The sequence below is a fragment of the Ranitomeya imitator genome, chromosome 10 (genome assembly GCF_032444005.1).
Source record: "Ranitomeya imitator isolate aRanImi1 chromosome 10, aRanImi1.pri, whole genome shotgun sequence".
NCBI classification, from domain to species: domain Eukaryota; kingdom Metazoa; phylum Chordata; class Amphibia; order Anura; family Dendrobatidae; genus Ranitomeya; species Ranitomeya imitator.
The window spans coordinates 116,691,485-116,714,293 of NC_091291.1; the positions used below are offsets into that span (position 1 = coordinate 116,691,485).

Consider the following 22,809-nt stretch of genomic DNA (forward strand, 5'->3'; position numbering starts at 1 on the left):
ATTGAGGTGCCTTGATACAGCACTCTGGGAACAGCCTATTTGTTGAGAAATTTCTTTCTGGGTCTTACCCTCTTGCTTGAGGGTGTCAGTGATGGCCTTCTTGACATCTGTCAGGTCGCTAGTCTTACCCAGGATGGGGGTTTTGAGTAATGAACCAGGCAGGGAGTTTATAAAAGCCTCAGGTATCTTTTGCATGTGTTTAGAGTTAATTAGTTGATTCAGAAGATTAGGGTAATAGGTCGTTTAGAGAACCTTTTCTTGATATGCTAATTTATTGAGACAGGTTTTTTGGGTTATCAGGAGTTGTATGCCAAAATCATCAGTATTAAAACAATAAAAGACCTGACAAATTTCAGTTGGTGGATAATGAATCTATAATATATGAAAGTTTAATTGTAATCATTACATTATGGTAAATAATGAAATTTAACACTATATGCTAATTTTTTGAGAAGGACCTGTAATTCTGGACAGTACATTTGGGAGGTTATTACTATGTACATCCTCATCGTTATGTTATTTTGCAACTCTGTGCCTTTATGTAGCGTTTACATCCACCTGCTCTTTTGCGTCACATCTCCTATGCGTCTTTGCCCTTCGTTCTGCCCTTATTAAAGATGGTCGTTTTTTCATTGAGACGCGTCTGCGCATGCGCCGCCCTGCTCCACCCTGTCCCAGTGACTGTGCGCGTACCTCCTGATCACGTGGGGCCCCACGTGTTTCCGGTCGTCGATTGCTCAGGTGTACTGGGCGGGCGGAAGTCACATAGTGCGGGGCAGCGCTGATTCAATGTGGATCCTCTATATATAGTTTCGCTATGCCCGTGTACGACTATGCGCCCCCTGAGGAAGGTATACTTACCGAAACGCGCGTCGGGGTGGTTCGGTGTCCCTGCGCTGGCCCAGATCTCCGTCATCAGGTGATGTGCACACTCATACCTTGCATATGTGTTTACAGCCACAGTACTGTTCGCTGCCTATGGGATGTAGATATAGATGTTGGCGGTACTAGTTACTAATTGTTAGGTGTTGCACTTTACGATCACCTATGAGCTGTATGGGGACTGGTAGCAGGGATTGCCATACCTTGGGCTGTTTTTATATGCTGCTTTTGGCATTCTGTGTCATCTTTTAGCCCTACTGTACACTGTCTGTCTGTTTTTTTACGCTTATTATGAATAAATTATCATTTGTATTGGATTCTATGACTGCATGTTGTAAGTGGAAACTTGATGACAAATTGAAGAGACCAATAATATGAATGGTAACCAAAGAGCCCAGAACAACTTCCAGAGGTTAGAGGTGAACTCCAAGGTCAAAGTCCACCAAGAACTTCCAGAGGTTAGAGGTGAACTCCAAGGTCAAGGTCCATCAGTTTCAGACCTCGCCATCCGTCGCCGTCTTAACCAAATTGAACTTCATGGAAGACGATGGAGGATGAAACAAGTGTTGAAAGCAAATAATAATAAAAAAAAATTAAGAAAAGCCAGGAATATGCCAAAATGCATATTGACAAGCCATAAAGCTTGTGGGATATTAGACAAAACTTGAGCTTTTTGGCAAGTCACATCAGCTCTATATTCACAGGTGCTAAAATGAAGCCTACAAAAGAACAATGTACCTACTGTGAAACATGGAGGAGGTTCGGTTATGTTTTTGAGCGCAGTGTGTCTTGAATTTGTACAAGGTATAATGACTTCTCAAAACTATCAAGGCATTCTGGAGTGAAATGTGCGGCCCAGTGTCACAAAGCTTGGTGTGTGTCGCAGGTCATTGGTCCTCCAACAGGATAATGAGCTAAAACATCAAGAATGCCTGAGAGCAAACATCGGACTCTTGTGAAGCGGCTTCTATATGAGCCCTGATCTAAATCCTATGGAATATCTGTGGAAGGAGCTAAAACCTGCACTCTGGAGAAGGCGCCTTGTCACCTGAGACACATGGAGCAGCCAAAATAACTGTGGATGGGGGCAGAAGTCTCATTGAGCGTTACAGAAATTTGCAGGGATTGCTTCAAAAGGCTGTGCAACAAAATATTAGAGTCAAACATAGAAACATAATTAGCAAGGCCGAAAAGACATTTGTTCATCCAATGCAGCCTGTATTCCGTCAGAACAAATCCCCAGATCTACGTTCTCCTAAAGATCCCAATTACTGTAAGATACAATATTATTGCACTCAAGGAAGACATCCAGGCCTCTCTTGAACCCCTCGACTGAGTTCAAATAACTGAAACCAAATAACTGGTGCCCAAGGTATCCCCACAACGGAGTGTGAAAAAAAAAAAAGTGGGTTATTTACATAGAATCCTGCTATTATGTGCAATAATGCACGGTTGATAAGGCCAATATTGGCAAACAGCGATCTTTACGGCTGACATCCCACCAGTCTTAAAGGCTCGCCAAAGAAAGAAGCGCAAAATGTATCACATCTTGGCTTGTCTGTGCGCCGGCATAAATATTAGAATAATCAATGCTCCTTTGCACGACCCGAATGCGAGACACACTGTACCACAAGGAGAGATTGGAGTGAATTAAGTTTATAAAACTCAGTACATTTGCCAGCACAGCGAATATACAAAAATGTAAAGACGTCATAACCAAATCGTGGCGATCGCTTGAACATTTTAAGTATATACTGTAATCCATTAAGATCCGATTAGAAATCAATTACTTTAAGGTTCCTGACTGCCTCGTCCGTCTGTAGTGCCGTTTTATAAAATAAGTCGGGTCGCCTATACATCTTGTACCATTTACGTCACTTGTGCCTCCCCACTGCTATAAAAATAAGCAAGTATTTTAGTAAATACCGTTTATCCCCCTTGAAAACAATTCTGGAGGAACTTTTCTTAGAACTGTGCGCAGTGATGTTCCTCCGTTACGGCTCCTGGAAACGTATGAAGAAAAGGACGGCAAACAGAGTGTCCGCTCCTTATCTTAGAACTGCGTGGTGTCCCTCTGCTTCTCCTCTTGGAAATGTAAGAAGAACAGGACAGCAATTTTGGTGTAAATAGGGAAGGTAGCTAAACAGTGACAATGTCAGAGATTAGAGGTAATAGTAATGCATTTCCTGGAGGAATATCTGAGGAATGCCACAATGCCAAGTTCTAAGAGAAGTCACCTTGGATTTTGTCAGAACTTGCTTGTCAACGGCAAAAATGGTTTCCACTTTCTATGGGCGGCAAACGTGATAAAAACTATCGTCAACCGACTTACCATCCTCAAACCGGACTGTGCCTCCTCCTATCCACGCTTACTATTCTAGGGGGAGAATATTGAGACGTTTCAGGTTTCCAAGGATCATTATATATCAGCTTCTACATACTAAGCCTATTGGAGCACTCGGGAAAGGGCAGAGTTGACGGAAGTAGCAGCCATAGTTCTGGGTATGGTCACCGTGATCTAATAAAAAAAGGTTGTTACCCATTTTTATTAGGATATAAATTAACTGATATAATCATTTCAGTGTTCATCATAAAATACACCTCACTGTCATTCCTAAAATATACAGCAACATAAAAAAGAGGAAAAATAAAAAAAAGAAGAAAAGTGTGACGATAAAGACGTGAACATTAGACGCTAGAACAGAACCATTGCTGTCCAGAAAAAGAGGACAATCCTTCAGAATCTGTATAATGGAAGAGGTGCAAGCAAGTGGACCCCATCGTCAAGAGGATAAGGTCTTCCTTCCTGGCCCATAAAAACCAAAGAAAAAAAAAAAAAAAAAAAAAATGATGTTACCTTCTAGGTCACCAATTTTCTATGCACTATTATTGGATGGTAGAAAATGAAAATGCCTGGTAGGGGCCTGCAGTGGACAGGTTCTCTACCGGGGTTTGCTGCCATGGAAAACACGCAACCACTCATCTCATGTTCTAAAAAATTATAATCTTAAACCCATGAGCCAACAATATATCACTTTGCACAACTGTAGCACGAAAAGTAGTAACCCGAGCGTAGTGCCGAGCAAGTCCAACTCCTCCCAGCAGTCCAGTTCGCTCTCTCCGACTAGCGCTAGTTTGGTCTCCGATTCTTATTGGCGCACTCGGCAAGCCCGTCATTCCTGAGCTATGCTTCTCAGTACATACTTCACTGTGTAGGCAAAGGCAGCAAAACCCACTATGACAAAGACATTGGCCAACGCGCCCCCCAAAAGTCCATGATTGCGGTTTGGCTGTTGTAGACCCGGGTGATTTGCTGCTGCCAGAGGGACATGACCATTCAAAAGTGCGGCACCGTTCTGACCAATGTGAGCTTCTGTATCCGGCACTACGTCGGGGAGAGGAAGTGTTTGTGGCCGGTTGTTTAACTCTTCTTGCTCTCGCTGCTTCTCCTTTATTTCCTATTAAAAAAAAAAAAATACAAAATAAGATTAAGAGAAAAAAATGGGGGGGTGGTGGTGGGGGGGGGGTATGACCCCACTCCTGATGAAGCACAGTTTTTCTTTTTTTTTTTTTTTGAATCGAACAAGGTGTAACATTTTTGTGTCTTTTTTCATGATACATGGGGCTAAATTTTTATATCACCGTTTTTTGTTTTGACATATTTTTGCCTTTTTGGTTTGGGACGAGGAGACAGCGCACGCCAGGACAGGGGACGAGGAGACAGCGCACGCCAGGACAGGGGACGAGGAGACAGCGCACGCCAGGACAGGGGACGAGGAGACAGCGCACGCCAGGACAGGGGACGAGGAGACAGCGCACGCCAGGACAGGGGACGAGGAGACAGCGCACGCCAGGACAGGGGATGAGGAGACAGCGCACGCCAGGACAGGGGACGAGGAGACAATGCATATCCGGCTTATACGAGTCAATAAGTTTTCCCAGTTTTTCATAGCAAAATGAGGTGCCTCGGCTTATACTCGAGTATATACGGTATTTTTGATATGTGCACATGACGTCTTATAAACTTTCATAATTTTTGAGGAGGAAGAAGCTTCAGGAAACCATAAGCTATTTTTTCCTGAATCATCTTCTTTGCCATTTATGCTGCATCTTTGCCACAAGCTCTTTTTTAAAGAAAATAAATAAAATATAATTTTTACCCTGAAGTGGTTAACCAAAGATAAAAAAAAAAAAAAACAGAACACGTGCACTGCAAATTGTTTTTTCACTGTTGTAAATTAAGTTAAAAAGAAAAATTAAGTTTACAGAGCGCATTTTAACCCCTTCAAGACCCAGCCTATTTTGACCTTAAAGACCTTGCCGTTTTTTGCAATTCTGACCAGTGTCCCTTTATGAGGTAATAACTCAGGAACGCTTCAACGGATCCTAGCGGTTCTGAGATTGTTTTTTCGTGACATATTGGGCTTCATTTTAGTGGTAAATTTAGGTCAATAAATTCTGCATTTATTTGTGATAAACACGGAAATTTGGCGAAAATTTTGAAAATTTCGCAATTTTCACATTTTGAATTTTTATTCTGTTAAACCAGAGAGATATGTGACACAAAATAGTTAATAAATAACATTTCCCACATGTTTACTTTACATCAGCACAATTTTGGAAACAAAATTTTTTTTTGTTAGGAAGTTATAAGGGTTAAAATTTGACCAGCGATTTGTCATTTTTACAACGAAATTTACAAAACCATTTTTTTTAGGGACCACCTCACATTTGAAGTCAGTTTGAGGGGTCTATATGGCTGAAAATACCCAAAAGTGACACCATTCTAAAAACTGCACCCCTCAAGGTACTCAAAACCACATTCAAGAAGTTTATTAACCCTTCAGGTGCTTCACAGCAGCAGAAGCAACATGGAAGGAAAAAATGAACATTTAACTTTTTAGTCACAAAGATTATCTTTTAGCAACAATTTTTTTATTTTCCCAATGGTAAAAGGAGAAACTGAACCACGAAAGTTGTTGTCCAATTTGTCCTGAGTACGCTGATACCTCATATGTGGGGGTAAACCACTGTTTGGGCGCACGGCAGGGCTTGGAAGGGAAGGAGCGCCATTTGACTTTTTGAATCAAAAATTGGCTCCACTCTTTAGCGGACACCATGTCACGTTTGGAGAGCCCCTGTGTGCCTAAAAATTGGAGCTCCCCCACAAGTGACCCCATTTTGGAAACTAGACGCCCCAAGGAACTTATCTAGATGCATAGTGAGCACTTTGAACCCCCAGGTGCTTCACAAATTGATCCGTAAAAATGAAAAAGTACTTTTTTTTCACAAAAAAATTCTTTTAGCCTCAATTTTTTCATTTTCACATGGGCAACAGGATAAAATGGATCCTAAAATGTGTTGGGCAATTTCTCCTGAGTACACCAATACCTCACATGTTGGGGTAAACCACTGTTTGGGCACATGGTAAGGCTCGGAAGGGAAGGAGCGCCATTTGACTTTTTGAATGAAAAATTATTTCCATCGTTAGCGGACACCATGTCGCGTTTGGATAGCTCCTGGGTGCCTAAACATTGGCGCTCCCCCACAAGTGACCCCATTTTGGAAACTAGACCCCCCAAGGAACTTATTTAGATGCCTAGTGAGCACTTTAAACCCTCAGGTGCTTCACAAATTGATCTGTAAAAATGAAAAAGTACTTTTTTTTCACAAAAAAAATTATTTTCGCCTCAATTTTTTCATTTTCACATGGGCAGTAGGATAAAATGGATCATAAAATTTGTTGGGCAATTTCTCCCGAGTACGCCGATACCTCATATGTGGGGGTAAACCACTGTTTGGGCACACGGCAGGGCTCGGAAGGGAAGGCGCGCCATTTGACTTTTTGAATGGAAAATTAGCTCCAATTGTTAGCGGACACCATGTCGCGTTTGGAGAGCCCCCTGTGTGCCTAAACATTGGAGCTCCCCCACAAGTGACCCCATTTTGGAAACTAGACCCCCCAAGGAACTTATCTAGATGCATATTGAGCACTTTAAACCCCCAGGTGCTTCACAGAAGTTTATAACGCAGAGCCATGAAAATAAAAAATAATTTTTCTTTCCTCAAAAATGATTTTTTAGCCTGGAATTTCCTATTTTGCCAAGGATAATGGGAGAAATTGGACCCCAAATATTGTTGTCCAGTTTGTCCTGAGTACGCTGATACCCCATATGTGGGGGTAAACCACTGTTTGGGCGCACGGCAGGGCTCGGAAGGGATGGCACGCCATTTGGCTTTTTAAATGGAAAATTAGCTCCAATCATTAGCGGACACCATGTCACGTTTGGAGAGCCCCTGTGTGCTTAAACATTGGAGATTCCCCAGAAATGACACCATTTTGGAAACTAGACCCCCAAAGGAACTAATCTAGATGTGTGGTGAGGACTTTGAACCCCCAAGTGCTTCACAGAAGTTTATAACGCAGAGCCATGAAAATAAAAAAAAAAATTATTTTCTCAAAAATGATCTTTTAGCCTGCAATTTTTTATTTTCCCAAGGGTAATAGGAGAAATTTGACCCCAAAAGTTGTTGTCCAGTTTCTCCTGAGTACGCTGATACCCCATATGTGGGGGTAAATCACTGTTTGGGCACATGCCGGGGCTCGGAAGTGAAGTAGTGACGTTTTGAAATGCAGACTTTGATGGAATGCTCTGTGGGCGTCACGTTGCGTTTGCAGAGCCCCTGATGTGGCTTAACAGTAGAAACCCCCCACAAGTGACCCCATTTTGGAAACTAGACCCCCAAAGGAACTTATCTAGATGTGTGGTGAGCACTTTGAACCCCCAAGTGCTTCATAGAAGTTTATAATGCAGAGCCGTGAAAATAATAAATACGTTTTCTTTCCTCAAAAATAATTATTTAGCCCAGAATTTTTTAATTTTCCCAAGGGTAACAGGAGAAATTTGACCCCAAAAGTTGTTGTCCAGTTTCTCCTGAGTACGGTGATACCCCATATGTGGGGGTAAACTACTGTTTGGGCACATGCCGGGGCTTGGAATTGAAGTAGTGACGTTTTGAAATGCAGACTTTGATGGAATGCTCTGCGGGCGTCACGTTGCGTTTGCAGAGCCCCTGATGTGCCTAAACAGTAGAAACCCCCCACAAGTGACCCCATTTTGGAAACTAGACCCTGAAAGGAACTTATCTAGATGTGTGGTGAGCACTTTGAACCCCCAAGTGCTTCATAGAAGTTTATAATGCAGAGCCGTGAAAATAATAAATACGTTTTCTTTCCTCAAAAATAATTATTTAGCCCAGAATTTTTTATTTTCCCAAGGGTTACAGGAGAAATTGGACCCCAAAAGTTGTTGTCCAGTTTCTCCTGAGTACGCTGATACCCCATATGTGGGGGTAAACCACTGTTTGGGCACACGTCGGGGCTCAGAAGGGAAGTAGTGACTTTTGAAATGCAGACTTTGATGGAATGGTCTGCGGGTGTCACGTTGCGTTTGCAGAGCCCCTGGTGTGCCTAAACAGTAGAGACCCCCCACAAGTGACCCCATTTTAGAAACTAGACCCCCCAAGGAACTTATCTAGATATGTGGTGAGCACTTTGAACCCCCAAGTGCTTCACAGACGTTTACAACGCAGAGCCGTGAAAATAAAAAATCATTTTTCTTTCCTCAAAAATTATGTTTTAGCAAGCATTTTTTTAGATTCACAAGGGTAACAGGAGAAATTGGACCCCAGTAATTGTTGCGCAGTTTGTCCTGAGTATGCTGGTACCCCATATGTGGGGGTAAACCACTGTTTGGGCACACGTCAGGGCTCGGAAGTGAGGGAGCACCATTTGACTTTTTGAATACGAGATTGGCTGGAATCAATGGTGGCGCCATGTTGCGTTTGGAGACCCCTGATGTGCCTAAACAGTGGTAACCCCTCAATTCTACCTCCAACACTAACCCCAACACACCCCTAACCCTAATCCCAACTGTAGCCATAACCCTAAACACAACCCTAACCCCAACACACCCCTAACCACAACCCTAACCCCAACACACCCCTAACCATAACCACAACCCTAATTCCAACCCTAACCCTAAGGCTATGTGCCCACGTTGCGGATTCGTGTGAGATATTTTCGCACCATTTTTGAAAAATCCGCGGGTAAAAGGCACTGCGTTTTACCTGCGGATTTTCCGCGGATTTCCAGTGTTTTTTGTGCGGATTTCACCTGCGGATTCCTATTGAGGAACAGGTGTAAAACGCTGCGGAATCCGCACAAAGAATTGACATGCTGCGGAAAATACAACGCAGCGTTCCCGCGTGGTATTTTCCGCACCATGGGCACAGCGGATTTGGTTTCCATATGTTTACATGGTACTGTAAACCTGATGGAACACTGCTGCGAATCCGCAGCCAAATCCGCACCGTGTGCACATAGCCTAATTCTAAAGGTATGTGCACACGCTGCGGAAAACGCTGCGGATCCGCAGCAGTTTCCCATGAGTGTACAGTTCAATGTAAACCTATGGGAAACAAAAATCGCTGTACACATGCTGCGGAAAAACTGCACGGAAACGCAGCGGTTTACATTCCGCAGCATGTCACTTCTTTGTGCGGATTCCGCAGCGGTTTTACAACTGCTCCAATAGAAAATCGCAATTGTAAAACCGCAGTGAAATGCGCAGAAAAAAACGCGGTAAATCCGCCATAAATCCGCAGCGGTTTAGCACTGCGGATTTATCAAATCCGCAGCGGAAAAATCCGCAGAGGACCAGAATACGTGTGCACATTCCTAACCCTAACCCTAGCCCTAACCCTAACCCTACCCCTAACCCTACCCCTAACCCTAACCCTAACCCTAACCCTACCCCTAGCCCTAACCTTAACCCTAACCCTAACCCTACCCCTAACCCTATTCTAACATTAGTGGAAAAAAAAAAAATTCTTTATTTTTTTATTGTCCCTACCTATGTGGGTGACAAAGGGGGGGGGGGTCATTTATTATTTTTTTTATTTTGATCACTGAGATAGATTATATCTCAGTGATCAAAATGCACTTTGGAACGAATCTGCCGGCCGGCAGATTCGGCGGGCGCACTGCGCATGCGCCCGCCATTTTGGAAGATGGCGGCGCCCGGGAGAAGACGGACGGGACCACGGCTGGATCGGTAAGTATGATAGGGTGGGGGGGGACCACGGGGGGGGGGGATCGGAGCACGGGGGGGGGGGGAAATCGGAGCGCGGGAGGGGTGGAACGGAGCGCGGGGGGCGTGGAACGGAGCACGGGGGGGCTGGAATGGAGCACGGGGGGGTGGAACGGAGCACGGGGGGGTGGATCGGAGTGCAGGGGGGGTGATTGGAGCACGGGGGGGTGATTGGAGCACGGGGGGAGCGGACACGAGCACGGGGGGGAGCGGAGCACTGGACGGAGGGGAGCCGGAGCAGTGTACCGGCCAGATCGGGGGGGTGGGGGGGCGATCGGAGGGGTGGGGTGGGGGCACACTAGTATTTCCAGCCATGGCCGATGATATTTCAGCATCGGCCATGGCTGGATTGTAATATTTCACCCGTTATAATGGGTGAAATATTACAAATCGCTCTGATTGGCAGTTTCACTTTCAACAGCCAATCAGAGCGATCGTAGCCACGAGGGGGTGAAGCCACCCCCCCTGGGCTAAACTACCACTCCCCCTGTCCCTGCAGATCGGGTGAAATGGGAGTTAACCCTTTCACCCGATCTGCAGGGACGCGATCTTTCCATGACGCCGCATAGGCGTCATGGGTCGGAATGGCACCGACTTTCATGACGCCTACGTGGCGTCAAAGGTCGGGAAGGGGTTAAAGGAGGAATCCACCAGAAAAAGACGCCGTGTGCACATCCCCTTTGGGTTATTCTCCAACTTGCAGATTTCCTTGCAGTCATTTCCGGGCTAGGACAACTGCAGAACTTTCTACAATAAAATCTGCATCGTGTGAATTCACCCTTAACATAAGAAAAAAATAAATAAATAAATTTATTCTGATACAAGAAAATTGTCCCTTTTTGCCTGGGGGAGAGCACTTACCTCTACTACTTCAGGGAAAAGCTCACAGAAAACTTTATCCTTTAAGTTAAATGCTAAACTTTGTGCTGCGAGTTGACGCTTCTGCAAAAGAAAAAAAAAAAAAGTTCATAAAAAAAGGAAACCGTCAGCAGGCTTTTGCTATTTTTCACTTTCATGACTGGGCCATTTTCTGGGGGGGAAGTTTATCCCATTTTCAAGTTAACTCTCCCCTTCTTGCAAGAGCCATAACTTTCATTTTTTCATTCCCATAGTCGTATGAGGGCTTTTTTGTTGTTTTTTTTTTGCAGGACAAGTTGTACTTTTGAATAACACCATTCATTTTATATGAGGCACTGGAAAGCAGAAAAAAAAAAATTCAGCGAAATTGCAAAAAAAAAAAAGTGCAATTCCACAATGGTTTCTTGGGTTTTTATTTACCATGGTCACCATATGATAAAAATGACCTGGTAATAGGATCCTCCAGGTCAGTACAATTATTATGCAGATACCAAACCTGTATAGATTTGGGGTTTTGGTTTTTTTTTGTTTTTGTTTTTTTTAAGTAGTGAAAAAAAAAAAAAACTGGAAATCTGTAAGAACAAGTTGCATATGTCGTCATTTCCTAAGACCTGTAACGTTTTCATTTCTCGTGATTTGGCACAGTATGAGGTTTTTTGGGGGTTTTTTTTTTTGCATCTTGACGTTTTTACGTATACCATTTTTGGGGTAGATATAATATTTTCATCGCTTTTTATTGCAATGTTGCTTTAACACTATTGCTCATCCACGCCACTGATTAGGAGCTTTTATCTAAACTGCAGCAATCAGCCTGGTAAGTGACGTCACTGGAATCAGGCTCTCAGCCTCTACATCATGATGCACTCAGATTACATAGGACAAACCTGCTGACCGATTCCCTTTTTTGCATGTTATCTCGGCATATCACCCACAATGCCCAATGGGATATGCCTGTGGTAGGCAGATACAAATAACGCAATAATGGAGCCACGTACTGTGAAGTCTGAGGTCTCGATGCTGCCCAGTGTGGGTCCTTTCTCCACCATGAAGCTGAGGAGTCCTGTGAGGATTGTGGATACCGACCATGCAGGATTCCAAGTGTCCGGGTGGAAGTCTGTGATTGAAAGGCAGAGTCTACCGGGGGATGTATAAGAATAGTGATTACTTATTCAGAACATTATTATTATTTTTTTATTAAATAAAGACAAAAAGAAAAAAAAGTGTAAATCACAGATATAGCCCGGCAAACTAAACTTACCGTGTGTTACATTTAAACCGGCCATTTGGAGTAATCATATAAATACTGGGAGGCTTGAAGGGGAATTCTCGGGGGAATATTAGCTTTCCATGATAGTAGCCACCTGCAAGAGATCAGACAAGTTTACAGCTACAATTACTAAGATATCACCCAAAGTGAAGTTCACAGAATCACGCTGATCTGTCCTAATATAGCAATCCACGGATGTTATAGGTAAAGATTTCAATGCAAACTGTCGATAAATTAAAGATAAATTTAGAGGAAAAAAAATCTAAAAAGTTTCAGACTGAAAACTTTGATATGACGGTGACACGGCTATTAAAGGGTTATTCCCAAGTCCTTTGATGAGTAAAACTACAAAGTTCTTGTAAAAACCAAGCAGATTTGCAATGTACCTCGTATTAAAAACCCTCTTCTCCCTCAGTGAGGGGTATGTGCATAAGACGTCTTAATCCTAATTCCTCCGGCGGTCTTTTCAAAGAAGCGGCTTAGCGACTTTCTTTTTTCCCCCTATACTTTCAACTGCAAAAGATCACGGGGCTACCAAATGAAGCCACCCAAAGAATGAACATGCTACTTCATTTACCCGCTTCATTATTTCTGGACCCTGAAGCGGGTAAAAAGTGCCAGAAGACTGAACGTGTGCACAGCAGTGTTGTTTTTACAATGCCGTGCATTACATTCAATTTTTAATGTGCGTTATCAGGCAGATTAGAGGCAATAATCCACATGAAAAAGGCATTATTTGCAAATGCCCATACATTTACCGGCCTCCACTGCAGGCTATTAGAAGTGGCCGGTCTCCTAGGCAAGAAGAGAAGAGTGCTTACAAGCTCTTTGCTGCAGAACTTGTAAGCGCTGCTCTGAAGTTGGCCAGATTGCTGGATCCGGCCAGCTTCAGGGTCTCTGTGCACCTCCAATGCTGCAGAGGCAAAGCTACTGCAACATTGGAGAGGACATGGTTGGGGGTCAGCAGCACAACCACGCTGCTGGCACAAAGTGTCAATCATCAGGAGCGCATTGCCCCCCATTGCCTTCCCTTTTAGGCCGGAGTCACACTACAGCGAGATACGGCCGAGTCTCGCAGGTTAAAAACAAGCTCTGGCACCGGCACTCCGGAGCGGAGCGTGCAGCTCCATGTATTGCTGTGCGGCCGCACGCTCCGCTCCGGAGTGCCGGTGCCAGAGCTTGTTTTTAACCTGTGAGATTCGGCCGTATCTCGCTGTGTGTGATCCCGGCCTTAGTGATAACCATTTTGTAATAGTAACAATAGTGGGGTGGGAAGAGACACCTCAAATGCCATTAGTAGTGACTTACCTTCATAAGGTGTCATCTCAGGTCCATGGACCACATAATGCCTGCAAGGAGAAAAGGAAAAGAGGCCTGAAGAAGATGCCGTGTGCACACAGCCTTAGGAGCTTTTTCCAAAGAAGTTTCCACTAGAAAATTCATATGCACATATCCTAAAAGTTATATTTCCAAGTTCTGTTTCATTCACTTTTACAATTGATAAACTATTAAAACTTTGTTTCTTTATAAAGCACTTACATTTTACTACTCTGCAGCATTCTATTCACATCTGCCCAAAATGTTGCTCTGTACCGTGTGATAAATATGTATAAAAATATCATTTATACACAGTACCATGCAAAGTTTTCAGGCAGGTGTGAAAATAGAAAGCTTTTATTTTTCCTTTTTCTTTAGCAGTCAAGTCATTGAAATGTCCAGTCATTGTGCATTTATGTTCAGCTCTTCATCGAGAGTTCCTTTAAAAACAAGAGACACCAATAGCACCCTACAGACCCCATTGTTATGTTTTGTTTTTTTTGTTTTTTTAAAAGGGGTCCAAAAGAGATCCATTGTGTCATCTGATGTGATCGTGGAATAACACTGTATGCTGAACTGTTCTTCCCATCCAATATGAGGGAATCTCAACGATGCAGATGTGTCATGAGCCTGGGTTTGAACCCTTGAGCCTGTTCTCTGTGGTCGGAGTCACAGCAGATACACCTTTTCTCCAGGAATTTTGTTTCTGTTATCCTTGCTTCAGTCTTTATAAGGTAACTGGTGTTATCATTTAATGATTTGTCTGCCCTATCACCTTTCGGGTGCGGCTTTATATACTCTCCTCCTGCTGGTATTTCCTGCTGGTGAAAGTCTCATTGGGATGTCCAGCCATACTGCTGTAGTTTAAACCCATCAGTGAAAGACCAGCTAGGGTTTATTCCTCCTGCTGTTTTTAACCTTTACCTTGCACCCATTTTCTGTTCTTTTTAGGAAATAGGCGGCTTATTTTCCAACACTATGTACCATATTTTTCGGACTATAAGATGCACCGGACCATAACATGCACCCCAAATTTTCAGAGGGAAAATAGGGGGAAAAAAAAGTGTCAAATGGGGGTCCGTCTTACAGTCCGAATTCAGCTTTCGGCACAGGTGGAAGATTGTTCACATGGGTTGTTCAGTGTTCCAGGATGGTGCGGAGGCCTCTGGGAAATCCCATCCCAGACTGGTGCTGCCCTGATGTGTGGCGGGGCTCTGCCGGCATTTTGTGACAGGTGCTCTGTGGAGCGTCTGTGCCCTGTGGGGCGGCGGTGGCCTGTGTTGCTGAGATCTGAATCTGAGCATGTGCCGCCCTGCGGCGGCCATTTTCCTGGAGGCCACCGCACACCGCCACAACAGAGAGCCGCATCAGCCTGGGAAGGGAGGCTGCAGTGTCGGACCGGGACCACCGCCACGGTATTTGTAAGTATATTCTGACTATAAGACACAAACCCATTTTCCTCCAAAAATTTTTTGGGGAAAGTGAGTCTTATAGTCCGAAAAATACGGTACTTATTCCTTTAATTTTGTTGTTTGCTTTACTCACTCTGGGATCTCTCTCTATTTCAGCACTTTCCCTTCTGTAGGTAGTTTGCACTCTGCTCTGCCCTCCAGATCTTTAGGAGGAACGTGAAGCGCTTGTCGGCCTTTCAGGCACCACAGGTCTGAGTTGCCATCCTCCAGCCTGTGGTTAGGGCCATCTCTACTCAAGCAGGAACCACTAGAGACTGCGGGGTCAGGATCCCTAGTCTGTACAGGAACCGGCAGGGTAAGTTGCAGTTTTTAGTGTAACTATTTTCCCTGAGTGAGTTTCTACGCCATCATAGCACACAGACTGTATGTACACACACACACCATAGATGTGCTTATTACTCACACATTTTTTATGAAGAGCAAAAAAAAAAAAAAAAATGTTGCCAGCCAGAGAAGTCAGGTCACTATAACCCCGGCAGACAGAGGACAATACTGAACAGCTGCTGGTATTGCTCAGACCCAATAAACAAGCTCTGTGCACACACGGCCTTTTGGTTTGTTTGCTCCACGTGTGAACTTCTATACACGTGACCTTAGAAAGCTGAGCACTATAAAACAAATACCAGCCTCTCACCCAGAAGAACAAGCGACACGTCGCTGCATTATGGAGCTGTACTTATCTACGTGGTGCACATAAAAAATATATATATTTACAAGTTGTTATTCAGGATTAAAATAACGTTGCGGCTAGCTTTGAAAAAATAGCGACACACCTGTACTCAGGCCGTGTGTGGTACTGCAGCAGACACGTCCACTTCAATGGGGTTTAGCTACGTGTCCTGTAGCTCTTGCAAAGAGTAGATCAGACCTGTCACCTAAATGCCAGACCTCCATGAGGATGAAGCCACCGATCTCCCAAAGCACGGGGCTCCATAGTGACTACTTTTCGCACCCCAGTCATTGAGGATTTCAGTATTCCCTAAGGGACAGGTGTAAGCAGTCACCCACTTACCTGTGCAGGGGGATATAGTACTTGTAAAGGGTACAGAGCAGCTAAGCTCTGGCGTATCACACCGGCCCCCGTACACAGACATTGGCGTTTGTTGTTTCACTTCTTGTTCTCGTCATGCCAATGACTTATGTCCTGGAAGGAGCGATGTCTTGTGACTTCATGGACCTACAGAAAGTCCTCTGGCAGAATAATCGACTGATGATAGCCAGGGACTAAAATAACTACAGGACCAAACCTGACAGATACATGTCTAATTGGACAGGAGGCTCAGAATACACGGGGCAAGTCCGCGGACATGTGCGGCGACACCTAGCGTGCTGGAAATCCCACCATAGATCATCACGGCTGTGGACGCCCCCCGTGGGACAGGTACTCACCATTCCAAAATATTTGACGGAAGAGGTTCAGCGCAAATGTAAGGCACTGGGTCTTTTTTGATCCTCAGATAGTCCTGCTTTAACCGTTGTGTTGCAGTGGTTGGTGCTCTCTTATTACTGTTGCTGCTCATCTACACGAAAAGAAGACAGGAGACGTGTGGAGGTCACAGATGTGATGTCCTTATAGCAGCCTACGTAATGTACACTTCTACAATGACACTGACGGGAGACACGCAGGCTTCATCAAACAGCATGACCAAGGGTTCTCAGCATGGATCTTCAGGAGCATGCCACTCCCCTGCCTCCCAGTATCCTGCATGCTGGGGAGCGGTGTGCTCCCGATGACTGACATGGCTGCGGTTCTGAACTGTGCGCCGTCCAATGCTGTGTACATCTACAAATGGCAGCTTTGCCTCTTCCACATCAGGGGCACGTAAACGGGTTGGATCCAGTGATCCGTCCAGCGCTTACAAGCTCTAATTGGAAAGAGGTGTAAGTACTACTCTCCTCATATAAGAGACCAGACATCTCTGATAATACTAACGAGGTGGCCGGTAACCTAGGCAACGAGCAACAAATTAAGAATCCATCAGTTCCTGAGAACAAAAAGGATGTTTGGTAACAAGAAAATTGCACAGTTGTTTTTTTTTTTACAAACACTTTCCAATTTTACCAATTTACGAAGTTGAAAAAAACCCAAACAAAACCTTTAAAAAGGGGTTGTCCAACAAAAGAAAAAATTGGGGGGTGGAGGGGATGCAGAGTACTGCTGTAAAACAATACAGTAAGCATTTCTTACCTGTTACAGCCACCGCCGCCCCTGACCAGGCTTTCTTTACCAGGCAGCAGCAGTGACATCCTGTGTACAACACGGGACCGCTGCAGCCAATGACTGGCATCAGTGGTGATGCCATGTAGACAGCAGGAGAGAAGTGATTGGTTACGATGTGTTGTAGAAAGGACGTCACCGCTGCTGCCCCTTAAACAAAGACTGGTGGGCATCAGCAGAGACAAGTAAGTGATGCTTATTAATGTTATATTATAGCATTACCTGCCTTTGTCATAAAGGGGTTCTCCAAGATTGGAGAACCCCTTTAAGTGAGAGACGTGACTTGTGCCACTTCACACCTTCCATAAAGAGGGGCTGATCAGGTGGATGATTTGTATGTTTTACAGTGTATCGGAGTCATAATGCAGATGCTGAAGTGCAGACATATCATGGCAGCCAAAATCATGTCCAGCCGGGGACCTAATGACCCAAATAAACAGCGCCATAGCTCTGGGCGGTGCTATGTGCTCAGCTCATAAAGATAAGCACTCTAAAGTCACCCAGTACAGCGCCATAACCGAATATCTGGAGGAACGCAGGGATTGGAAGTCAATCAACATAGTGATACACAAGGGTCCATCTACTGTGGGATGATAATGGGATGGCAGAGAACCTATACCAACTGCGATCAACAGCAAAGCCCAAAACAGAGTAAGGCTATGTGCACACGTTGCGGATTTGGCTGCGGATCCGCAGCAGTTTTCCATGCGTTTTACAGTACCATGTAAACCTATGGAAAACAAAATCCGCAGTGGAAAATTGCTCGCAGAAACGCAGCGGTTTATTTTCCACAGCATGCCAATTCTTTGTGCGGATTCCGCAGCGTTTTACACCTGTTCCATAATTAGAATCCGCAGGTGTAAAAACGCAGGCGAATTCAGCACAAAATCCGCAACGTGTCCACATACCCTTATAAGACCAAGTAAAAAAAAAAGGCTCTGTTCACCCTTGTGGCAGATATTTTCCATCAGTCGGAGCAGCCACACAATGTGTATTCACTCCTGTAGAAAGAAGAAAAAAAAAAACGGAAACCGGACGGATCTAGGGGGCGAAACAGGGGCTTAAGCAGAAGAGAGAAGAAGCCCGGACTCCAGTGTGAGCAAAAAGCTCTCAGCACACACTGCAAAAAAGACGACACTACTCATCAGGCTCAAGAAAGCTGAACGGCCGGAATGATGGATGTCACCTCTCAGACCTCCACTGGGTGACGCTGTAGTCTAAAGGGCCCCAGACACCTTAAAGTTCAGCCAAATTAACCAATGTCAGCCGACCATCTATTGTGCATGGGGTCTTCTCGGATGTCCCCCAACAGACAAAAGGACTAAGATGATTAAATTCAGAGGCCCAATATACTTGTTCAGAGCAGAGATTAGAGTCGGCGGAGGAGGAAAGAACAGGTGGCTGGGAGGGCAGTGGAGTCCGCAGAGGAGGAAAGGACGGGTGGCTGGGAGGGCAGTGGAGTCGGCGGAGGAGGAGGAGGAAAGGACGGGTGGCTGGGAGGGCAGTGGAGTCGGCGGAGGAGGAGGAGGAAAGGACGGGTGGCTGGGAGGGCAGTGGAGTCGGCGGAGGAGGAGGAGGAAAGGACGGGTGGCTGGGAGGGCAGTGGAGTCGGCGGAGGAGGAGGAGGAAAGAACAGGTGGCTGGGAGGGCAGTGGAGTCGGCGGAGGAGGAAAGGACGGGTGGCTGGGAGGGCAGTGGAGTCGACGGAGGAGGAGGAGGAAAGGACGGGTGGCTGGGAGGGCAGTGGAGTCGACGGAGGAGGAGGAGGAAAGGACGGGTGGCTGGGAGGGCAGTGGAGTCGGCGGAGGAGGAGGAAAGGACGGGTGGCTGGAAGGGCAGTGGAGTCGGCGGAGGAGGAGGAGGAAAGGACGGGTGGCTGGGAGGGCAGTGGAGTCGGCGGAGGAGGAGGAGGAAAGGACGGGTGGCTGGGAGGGCAGTGGAGTCGGCGGAGGAGGAGGAGGAAAGGACGGGTGGCTGGGAGGGCAGTGGAGTCGGCGGAGGAGGAGGAGGAAAGGACGGGTGGCTGGGAGGGCAGTGGAGTCGGCGGAGGAGGACGAGGAGGAAAGGACGGGTGGCTGGGAGGGCAATGGAGTCGGCGGAGGACGAGGAGGAAAGGACGGGTGGCTGGGAGGGCAGTGGAGTCGGCGGAGGAGGAGGAGGAAAGGACGGGTGGCTGGGAGGGCAGTGGAGTCGGCGGAGGAAAGGACGGGTGGCTGGGAGGGCAGTGGAGTCGGCGGAGGAGGAAAGGACGGGTGGCTGGGAGGGCAGTGGAGTCGGCGGAGGAGGAGGAAAGGACGGGTGGCTGGGAGGGCAGTGGAGTCGGCGGAGGAGGAGGAAAGGACGGGTGGCTGGGAGGGCAGTGGAGTCGGCGGAGGAGGAGGAAAGGACGGGTGGCTGGGAGGGCAGTAGAGTCGGCGGAGGACGGGTGGCTGGGAGGGCAGTAGAGTCGGCGGAGGAAAGGACGGGTGGCTGGGAGGGCAGTGGAGTCGGCGGAGGAGGAAAGGACGGGTGGCTGGGAGGGCAGTAGAGTCGGCGGAGGAGGAGGAAAGGACGGGTGGCTGGGAGGGCAGTGGAGTCGGCGGAGGAAAGGACGGGTGGCTGGGAGGGCAGTGGAGTCGGCGGAGGAGGAAAGGACGGGTGGCTGGGAGGGCAGTGGAGTCGGCGGAGGAGGAGGAAAGGACGGGTGGCTGGGAGGGCAGTGGAGTCGGCGGAGGAGGAGGAAAGGACGGGTGGCTGGGAGGGCAGTAGAGTCGGCGGAGGAGAGGACGGGTGGCTGGGAGGGCAGTAGAGTCGGCGGAGGAAAGGACGGGTGGCTGGGAGGGCAGTGGAGTCGGCGGAGGAGGAAAGGACGGGTGGCTGGGAGGGCAGTAGAGTCGGCGGAGGAGGAGGAAAGGACGGGTGGCTGGGAGGGCAGTGGAGTCTGCGGAGGAAAGGACGGGTGGCTGGGAGGGCAGTAGAGTCGGCGGAGGAGGAAAGGACGGGTGGCTGGGAGGGCAGTGGAGTCGGCGGAGGAGGAGGAGGAAAGGACGGGTGGCTGGGAGGGCAGTGGAGTCGGCGGAGGAGGAGGAGGAAAGGACGGGTGGCTGGGAGGGCAGTGAAGTCGGCGGAGGAAAGGACGGGTGGCTGGGAGGGCAGTAGAGTCGGCGGAGGAGGAGGAAAGGACGGGTGGCTGGGAGGGCAGTAGAGTCGGAGGAGGAAAGGACGGGTGGCTGGGAGGGGAGTGGAGTCCGCGGAGGAGGAGGAAAGGACGGGTGGCTGGGAGGGCAGTAGAGTCGGCGGAGGAGGAGGAAAGGACGGGTGGCTGGGAGGGCAGTGGAGTCGGCGGAGGAAAGGACGGGTGGCTGGGAGGGCAGTAGAGTCGGCGGAGGAGGAGGAAAGGACGGGTGGCTGGGAGGGCAGTAGAGTCGGAGGAGGAAAGGACGGGTGGCTGGGAGGGGAGTGGAGTCCGCGGAGGAGGAGGAAAGGACGGGTGGCTGGGAGGGCAGTAGAGTCGGCGGAGGAGGAGGAGGAAAGGACGGGTGGCTGGGAGGGGAGTGGAGTCCGCGGAGGAGGAGGAGGAAGGGATGGGTGGTGGGGAGGGAAGAGGAGATCCCAGTAAATGGAGGAATAACAGAGGAACAGCGTGATGTAAAACTAGAGGAATAGATGCAGCAAAATTGCTATTTCATGAGGAATTCTGGAAGCACAGAGTCGCCTACAAGCTGCTCCTCTATGGACAATACATGGCAGACCGTCAGATGCGGCGCCCTGCAGGTTACAACAGCTGTGCTGACAGTGCCAGCAGTGGTCAGAAAGTGTCTGGTCTCCATAGGAACAGACGAGCGCTGATCAGCGGGGTCCATGGCAGACACTGGGGGTCTGTCACCCCCCGAGCACCGGCACACTTGATGCCAATATCCCCCAGAATCCTCCCCAGGTGACAACAGCACTGGGTGCCGCCTCCTCCGCCATGGCCTGGCCACAAACATCCCCAGCAGCCCGCCCGCCGCTTCCTGCTCCCTCCTCCTCCCGCTCCCGGTGCTCCGCTGTGACATAACCCCGCCGCCTGCTCACCTCTCAGCCCGGGGTCAGCGCGCTTCTCTTTTCCTTTTTTTCCTCCTCCTCGATCGCCTCCTGTCTATTTCCTCCCCCGCTTCCAATATGGCCGCTCCGGGCACTACGACTTCCGCTTCCGGTACCCTGAGCGCAGAGCAGTCAGCTTGGAAGCGCTGGTTGTTATGGTAACGGTGTACGTGCAGCAGCAGAGCGGCGTGGTGACGTCACGTCTGTGGTTGTTAGTCTTCTGAGTGACGTCACAGCCTGTAGTATATGTCAGTATACAGCCCGTAATGCAGAGTACAGCTCTGAGCCGTCACCTTTATGGTGATGAAACCGATTTGCTCACATCTTATTCCTCTTTATCACATATTTGCTCTTTTTTTTTGCTCCTCGTTATTATGCACAGCATCAAAACAGAGCACCATATAGCGGCACATGAAACAGCTTCATATAGCGACACGAAACAGCGCCATATAACGGCACACGAAACAGCGCCATATAGCGGCACACGAAACAGCGCCATATAGCGGCACACGAAACAGCGCCATATAGCGGCACACGAAACAGCGCCATATAGCGGCAAACGAAACAGCGCCATATAGCGGCAAACGAAACCGCCATATAGCGGCACACGGAACAGCACCATATAGCAGCACACAAAACAGCGCCATATAGCGGCACATGAAACAGCGCCATATAGCAGCACACGAAACCGCCATATAGCGGCACATGAAACAGCGTCATATAGCAAAACACGGAACAGAGCAACATATAGAGGCACACAAAACAGCACCATATAGCGGCACACGAAACAGCGCCATATAGCGGCACATGAAACAGTGCCATATAGCGACACACGGAACAGAACAACATAGAGGCACACAAAACAGCGCCATATAGTGGCACACGAAACAGCACCATATAGCGACACGAAACAGCTTCATATAGCGACACGAAACAGCGCCATATAACGGCACACGAAACAGCGCCATATAGCGGCACACGAAACAGCGCCATATAGCGGCAAACGAAACAGCGCCATATAGCGACACACGGAACAGCACCATATAGCAGCACACAAAACAGCGCCATATAGCGGCACATGAAACAGCGCCATATAGCAGCACACGAAACCGCCATATAGCGGCACATGAAACAGCGTCATATAGCAAAACACGGAACAGAGCAACATATAGAGGCACACAAAACAGCACCATATAGCGGCACACGAAACAGCGCCATATAGCGGCACATGAAACAGTGCCATATAGCGACACACGGAACAGAACAACATAGAGGCACACAAAACAGCGCCATATAGTGGCACACGAAACAGCACCATATAGCGACACGAAACAGCTTCATATAGCGACACAAAACAGCGCCATATAGCGACACGAAACAGTGCCATATAGCGACACACGGAACAGAGAACCATATAGAGGCAAACTAAACAGTGCCATATAGCATCACGAAACAGTGCCATATAGCGACACGAAACAGTGCCATATAGCGGCACATGGAACAGAGAACCATATAGAGGCAAACGTAACCGCGTCATATAGCGACACGAAACAGAGCACCATATAGCAACACACGGAACAG

The 22,809-nt window shown here is 47.4% G+C and overlaps 2 protein-coding genes across 2 annotated transcripts; one reads left to right on the forward strand and one right to left on the reverse strand.

Annotated features, from left to right (window-relative positions):
• Positions 1-2,522: 2,522 nt before the first annotated feature.
• Positions 2,523-21,334, reverse strand: UBE2J2 (ubiquitin conjugating enzyme E2 J2). Its single transcript, XM_069742360.1, has 7 exons — positions 21,220-21,334; positions 16,338-16,468; positions 13,468-13,508; positions 12,151-12,253; positions 11,888-12,026; positions 10,896-10,976; positions 2,523-4,340 (listed from the first exon to the last, which is right to left on the reverse strand). Exons 2-7 carry the CDS (start codon positions 16,466-16,468, stop codon positions 4,056-4,058), a joined length of 780 nt encoding a protein of 259 aa, XP_069598461.1. The 5' UTR covers positions 21,220-21,334; the 3' UTR covers positions 2,523-4,055.
• Positions 18,493-19,575, forward strand: LOC138652242 (uncharacterized). The gene has a single exon (XM_069743010.1). The coding sequence runs from the start codon at positions 18,493-18,495 to the stop codon at positions 19,573-19,575; it is 1,083 nt and encodes a 360-aa protein (XP_069599111.1).
• Positions 21,335-22,809: the final 1,475 nt, after the last annotated feature.